Genomic DNA, 6,208 nt, shown 5'->3' with positions numbered 1-6,208 from the left:
CCCCCCCCCCCCCCCCACCCAGGTGATGGAGGCCTTTGAGCAGGCGGAGCGGAAGCCGAAGCCCAACCCCAACCTGCTCTTCTCGGACGTGTACCAGGAGATGCCCACCCAGCTTCGCAAGCAGCAGGAGTCCCTGGCCCGGCACCTCCAGACCTACGGCGAGCACTACCCCCTGGACCACTTCGAGAAGTGAGGCCCGCGCGCCCCAGCCCACCTCTGCCCACCTCAGCTCCCCCGGGGGTCAGCCCCACTCTGGCGGGGGGCAGTCTGGGAGCTGCAGGATGCCACCCTGCTTCCCCAGCCAGCTCCCTCTAAAATACTGGGGCCAGGGCTCCAGCCCACCGTCCCCACTCCTCCAGGCTGTTACCCTGGGGGGCTCGGTCCCCCCTCCTGCCTGTTACAGTGCCTTCTCCCGGGGGCTGGGCCAGGATGCCTCCAGGACCAGAAGCCCCTCTGGGGTGGGCGTGGCGGCTTGGCCTGTGGAAGTCACTCCCTCAAAGTGAGAGGTGGTCAGCAGGTGGCCAATAAACTCTCTGTGTTCGGCTCTGCGCCGCCACTGCTGGTCTGTTTCCTGGAGTTTGGGAGGTGGGAGGAGAGCCCAGCATGACTGGTTTGGGACGTTGTTTCTCCACTCTAGATAAAGAAGGCCAGGCCGTTGAGATATCTACTTCCCCCGGAAGCTTTAGCAAGCTGGAGGGTCCGTTTCAGCAGCCAGGGTGGGGGTGGGGATCCTTCAGAGATGGCCTCCTGTTCTCCCCTGGATGGGACAGGACCGCTGTTCAGCGAAGTGACCAGGAGGCCGGCAGAGCTGGCCCTGCCCAGTACGGGGTGGGGGGGCGTCTAGCATGAATGCCGGGGTGCAGCTGGGCTCCGCACTGTCGGCTGCTCTGGGACCCCACAGGTGCAAAGACCACACCAGGCCTCAGAGTGGGGAGTGCGTGTTTTTCAAAAACAAAAAGTAGACAGTCCGTTCCCTCCTGCTGCCCCATTCCCTGGCCCCAGAGGACCTAGGAGGGGCTCGGGCAGTCCTGGTTCTAGAATTCCCCCTTCACACCGAGGCCCAGAAGGAGAGGCCAAGCGAGAGACAGGCTCCGAGGTGCAGGCCGGGTCGGCCGTGGCCTCCTCTCCTCGGCCCCGCCAGGCTCAGCACTGGAGCCGAGGCTCCTGCAGCTGTTTCCAGAGCCAAATGCTGCGCTGGGGGCTGAGGGGCCGCACCAGCAGCAGGTCCCGAAGCGCGCAGGGGTCGGCGGCGCGGTCTGCTGGCCAGGCTGTGAGGAAGCCTTTGTGGTTCTTCGGGGCCAGGCCCAGGGCCCGGAAGCACAGGCCTGTGTAGACATCATCGAAGGGGAAGGGGGCCACACGGGCCGCTGCCCGCAGCAGCCAGGGTGCCAGGCGCCCGGCGATGACATAGCCACCGCCACTGGCATAGGCCGGGTAGTCCCCTTGAAAGAAGGATGGAGGCACGTAGAAGGGTCCTCTGGGCTTCCGCAGGGGTCTGGCCTGGGTAAAGACCTCACCCAGGTAGAGGCTTCGGGCCCATCTTGGGGGCAGGGCCTGCAGGTGGTCCAGAAGGGCCTGGGTGTGCACGAAGGCGTCATCCTGAGCCTGCAGGACGAAGCTCACGCCCGGGCAGTGGCGGTCCAGCCAGGCCAGCAGCAGCAAGTCTTTGAGCGTCCGATTGAAGGGGACGTCGAGGAAGTCCCAGAGTAGCAGGTCACCGTAGCGGCGGCTCTCCCAGGCCACCAGGGAGCTGAGGTCAGGCCCCCTCTCACCCTCCGGCGAGCCCAGCAGGAAGAGCAGCCGGACTCCAGCAGCCGGACTGCCCCACGTCTCCCTCACGGCCTGTCGCTCTGCAAAGCGCCCTGGTTCCGACTTGATGGCCAACAGAAGGTAGGGGACGTCGGTGCCTGAGCAGCCGGCCACTTGGCCGCTACCGCTTCTGGGCAGCCACAGCGGGAAGTGCCGGCAGGCCGCCGAGAGCAAGAAGCGGCGGAGGTTCTCAGGGTAGGAGGCAAAGTCCGGGATCTCGGCGGCGGCGGCGACCCCCCAGGCCCGGCAGCCCCCGGCCTCTGCGCTGTCCCCGCTGGGCAGGGACCCCAGCCGCCACTGCTGCTGGTTCCAGTAGGCAGAGAGCAGCGGGCCAGTCTGGCCCAGGCGGGCAGAGAGGTTAGCCGGGAGGGTGGGCTCGGGGGTGGCTGGTGTGGGGCCCGGTGGGGTGCCCTGGGGTCCCCGGTAGGCCTTGTTCAGCCAAGACTCAGATGTCCACTCGATGTACACCTTGAGGCCCAGGAGCGTGAGCAGCGCTGACAGGCAGAGAAGGCACTTGGGGCAGCGCATGACCCAGCCCAGGCAAGGGGTGGCCGCGGGAGCTGCAAAGGAGCCACAGAGGCGTCTGGGGTGCAGGGATGGGCCCCAGCAGTCCCTGCCAGCCCTGTTCCTGCTCCTCAGCCCCAGACCCTGAAGCTGCCCCGGCTCTGCCCCATTCCCGACCTTGGAATCCAATTCCCACTCGTTCTGACACCCTGCTCTTTCCCTCAGCCCAGCCCCGTCCACTGACCTGTTTCGCCGGCAGCCCCACCCAGGGGACTGGGGACTTGGCCATTCCAGCCCTCCTCGGTCCCCTCATCAAGCATCAGAATCCTGGGGTCAGCCCTTCCACCTCCTGGAGACCCAGCCTCCCTCGCCCAGCAGTCCCCACCCCAGGGAAGGGGAGCCAGCGACCTGCTCCCTCCTCTTTACCTCTGGGTCCGGCTCCCGCCTGCGCCAGTCCAGGGCCTCTGGTCAGGCCCTCCCTCGCCCCCTCCCTTCGGCTCTTGCCGACCTGCGGTGCAGCCAGTCTGAGTCTAACCCAGCCAGGGGCGGGGAGGGAGGCCGCAGGGCCCCAGGGGCCGGGAGGGGCCGGGGCGGGGCCGAGGGAGGAGAGGAGGGGAGGGGCAGGGAGGGCAGGAGGCCGACCTGAGGGATGGGGCTCTGGCGTGTTGGGGCTGGTTTTCTGGTGAGCCAGCGGAAAGGTTCAGGGTGGCCAGAGACAGATGGGGGACCCGGCGAGGCCAGGCAGGGAGAGCCAAGGGCTTGGGAGAGTCTGAGGGAGGGTGAGGCTGCGGGCTGGGCCTGAGCTTGGGCTGGGGAGTGCCGAGATGGCCCAGAGACAGGCGAGAGTCCCAAAGTGGCAGAGCTGGGAGGGGAGGCGGGCGGCTGGCGCCCGGCCGCGGAGGCGGCAGACCGTGCTGANGAGGGCCGGCTGCAAGGAGAGGGAGGGGAGGGACGTGGAGACAGGGAGTGAGGTACAGGGTAGCCGGCTGCCCCTGTGTGGGGAAGGGAGACAGAAGTTAGAGGCAGGTGGGGGACCCTGGGATGGGACAAGAAGAGGGCGCCTACGGATAGCCAGAGCCGCGGGGGAGGTGGAGAAGGGAGCTAGGGAGGAGCCGAGGGGACCAGATGGAAAGGGAAGGGGTGGGTGAAGGGAGAGGCCAATGGAGGGTGGGGTGAGGGCACCGGGGCTGCCCCGGCACCTCCTCCCACCCTCCACCCCTTTGGTGCCTCGGGTCTCCCTCGAGGGGCGGGGCGGGATCCATCCCTCCCCCGTCCCCCAGCACTCAGCCCCACCCACAGCTGCACCGTGACTCCGGGAACACTCACATCCGGCCCCCCGGGACCCGAGAGGGTGTCGGCCTGTGTTTACGTCCCTGCCCTCCCGGGGCCTCTGCTGTTGGGGCTGCAGCAGCTGTCTGGGGAGGTGGGCAGACGAGGTCTCCTTAGCCCAGACCTCCTGGGAGCTTGGGTGGCACCAGGGGCCCCTCTGAGCCCGGCCTGACCCGTTTCTCTGATCAGCTCATCCTCGGCACCCTATCTGTCAGCAGCAGCCGGTCTGTCCGGTCGTCTGTCCGGAGCTGACTCCCTCCCCCTAAGTCTGAGTAATGGAGCCCGCGGGAGCGCGCAGAGGAAGTGCGAGTGTTGACGCGATGAAACCAGGGAGGGAGAGGACAGCCAGTGGCCAGGGCCCCGAGCGCCCTGGAAGGGTCTTCCCGGCCGGCCTCCCTCACCCCCCACGCAGGGCTGGGAGAACCCAGCTTCCCCCCGGGGGTGCAGAGGTCCTTCCGCCAGAGCCCATGCTGCTCCTTCTGGGGGCGATTGGAAATCTCAGGGTACAGTTCTGGTCGTTACGGAATCGGAACGGGGAAAGTCCATCCCGGAGAGTGACTGAGGAGCTGCCTGCCTGTGGAACACAGTTTTGGGGAGAGGTTGCAGGTCAAACGTGAGCAACCCAGTCCCACACCCGCCTCCCTCGGCACTGGGTCCCCCCTCCAGATTACGTCAGGGCGGCTCTGGCTCCTCTCCTGACTGCCGGCCACACTGCAGGCCAAGTTCCAGTCAGCCGACCCGAGAGAGCCCTCAGAAGCACCCAGCTGCACCAGCTAACTCATCACTTCTAGTTAAGTGCCCACAGACCCGCGAACTTGACCTATCGGTGTGATAGCCACCCTCACTGGCCTAATAGCTTTAGACCCGGGTGTCCTTGGTTTCTGACTGCAAACCTTGCAATTCTTCTAGGATAGAAAGCTGCTGCCCCTGGGTCCTGGCGAGCGTCTGCGGCCGGGAGAGTGGGGACTTGACCCTTGGTGTTCGTGGGTCCGGTGATAGCAGGGTGCTCATGAGGAGTCTAAGAGTAGACGCTTGCTTTCAAGGCCTCTGCTTGGGTGAGGTGAGCACAGGGCTTTTAGGCACCGGAAGGCTGCTGGGCTCCTCGGACATGGGGAACGGACGCTCCGGGAATGCGAGATCGTCTGTTCCTTCTGGGTCCGAAAAGACAACCCCATTCCAGATTGCAGGGTCCCTCGTGTCCCAGTCAGCACCCACGCTTGCACATAAGAAACTTGTCAGGGCTGGGAATCCAACCATCATAACTTGGCAACCCACAACCCCCCAGGCTGTGTTTCCGGTTCTGGGCCCCCTGCTGCACGGACAGCAGGTAGGGGGCAGTCACGGGAGCTCCCCAGTTGGCAGACCCCCGGCCTGAGCTGCGCTGAGCAAACACACCCGAGCCTGTCACTGTCTGGGAGTGCTCAAGGGCATGCCAAAGAATGTGACCAGCACCTATGTTTAGAATTGTCACTATGGCCACATCAGTTCGCCAGTGCTGTATCAGCGCAGACCCGGTCAGGAGAGAAGCACCACACAGTACACTGAGCAGGCGAAGTTTTGGGGTTTTTTTAAATATTTTTTTATTATTTATTTCTAGGAGAGAGAGAGAGACAGCGTGAGCAGGGGAGGGTCAGAGAGAGAGGGAGTCACAGACTGAAACAGGCTCCAGGCTCTGAGCTGGCAGTCAGCACAGAGCCCGACGCGGGGCCCGAACCCACGAACCGCGAGATCATGACCTAAGCGAAAGTCAGACGCTTAACCGACTAAGCCACCCAGGCGCCCCATGGCGAAGTTTAATATAAAGAATGATTGACTTGAGCGGCAAACTGAAATAACTGGGCTCGTAAAGGTGCCTGGGCATTTACTGGAAGCTTCCCCAGCGGGGGTTTGGTGGAGAGCCCTTCACAGGGAGGCGCCTCCGNGGCGGGGGGTGGGGGGGGGGGGGTGTCAGGGGAAGCTGCTGGCCGCTGGGCACTCAGGGAGCCCACCCCGCAGTGAGCGCACTGGTCAGGAACCAGGAAGCAAAAGCCTTCCCTCCTGGAATCTCTCGGGCGCCCTCTACTGACAGACCTTTGCACGCACTTAGCAAAGGAAGGGGCTCTCAAAGGCCCAGGTCGGTTTAGCGGGAACACGGTGGGACTTGGGGCGCTACCGGCATCCGGTGAGCGTAGGCCCGGGCTGCTGCAGCCTGCAGGGAGCTGGGCAGCGTCACACATGGAAGAACCGTCCCCGCAACGTGCCAGTAGCGCCCCTGTGTCAGCCAGGGTCCCCGTAGGAAGCAGCAGCACGCTCGGAGAAAAGTCTGGACACAAGAGCAGAGTTCCCTGCATGCCAGTGGGTAGGTGTGGGGAAACCGCGGGGGGGAGCACAGCTCCTGGCTGCTGACCGTCCCCCCAGGCCTGAAGAGGCAGGGGGAGGCGACTGCTGGAACCCAGGAGAGGAGCCTGTGGAGAGAGCTGCCTGACAGGAGACTCGAGCTGTGACCGTCCCACCCAGGCCGCAGCCAGCCCCAGCCCGAGGTGGGGAAGAGGTACCCCAAACTCCCGCTCTCCCCACTGACCTGCCG

General features: G+C 65.2%; 2 protein-coding genes across 3 annotated transcripts in view; one reads left to right on the top strand and one right to left on the bottom strand.

Moving 5' to 3' along the window:
* BCKDHA (branched chain keto acid dehydrogenase E1 subunit alpha) overlaps window positions 1–548 on the top strand; it is an 18,682-nt gene extending 18,134 nt beyond the window's left edge. The window contains 1 exon segment of the mRNA XM_077773609.1: window positions 23–548. Coding sequence (XP_077629735.1) covers window positions 23–193 — 171 coding nt within the window. The 3' untranslated portion in view covers window positions 194–548.
* A 374-nt stretch (window positions 549–922) lies between these two features.
* B3GNT8 (UDP-GlcNAc:betaGal beta-1,3-N-acetylglucosaminyltransferase 8) lies at window positions 923–3,227 on the bottom strand. Of its 2 annotated transcripts, none has more exons than XM_077773608.1 (2): window positions 2,740–3,227; window positions 923–2,369 (listed from the first exon to the last, which is right to left on the bottom strand). In XM_077773608.1, exon 2 carries the CDS (start codon window positions 2,335–2,337, stop codon window positions 1,144–1,146), a length of 1,194 nt encoding a protein of 397 aa, XP_077629734.1. In that variant the 5' UTR covers window positions 2,338–2,369; window positions 2,740–3,227; the 3' UTR covers window positions 923–1,143. The 2 variants fall into 2 exon arrangements, with proteins under 2 accessions (XP_077629734.1, XP_077629733.1); XM_077773607.1 differs by lacking the exon at window positions 2,740–3,227 and adding an exon at window positions 2,558–2,729.
* Between the last annotated feature and the right edge of the window lie 2,981 nt (window positions 3,228–6,208).

The sequence above is a fragment of the Crocuta crocuta genome, unplaced genomic scaffold, assembly GCF_008692635.1.
Source record: "Crocuta crocuta isolate KB4526 unplaced genomic scaffold, BGI_CrCroc_1.0 scaffold267, whole genome shotgun sequence".
NCBI classification, from domain to species: domain Eukaryota; kingdom Metazoa; phylum Chordata; class Mammalia; order Carnivora; family Hyaenidae; genus Crocuta; species Crocuta crocuta.
The sequence above is the reverse complement of the archived record's forward strand: the minus strand, read 5'-3'. Positions and strand labels throughout refer to the sequence as shown.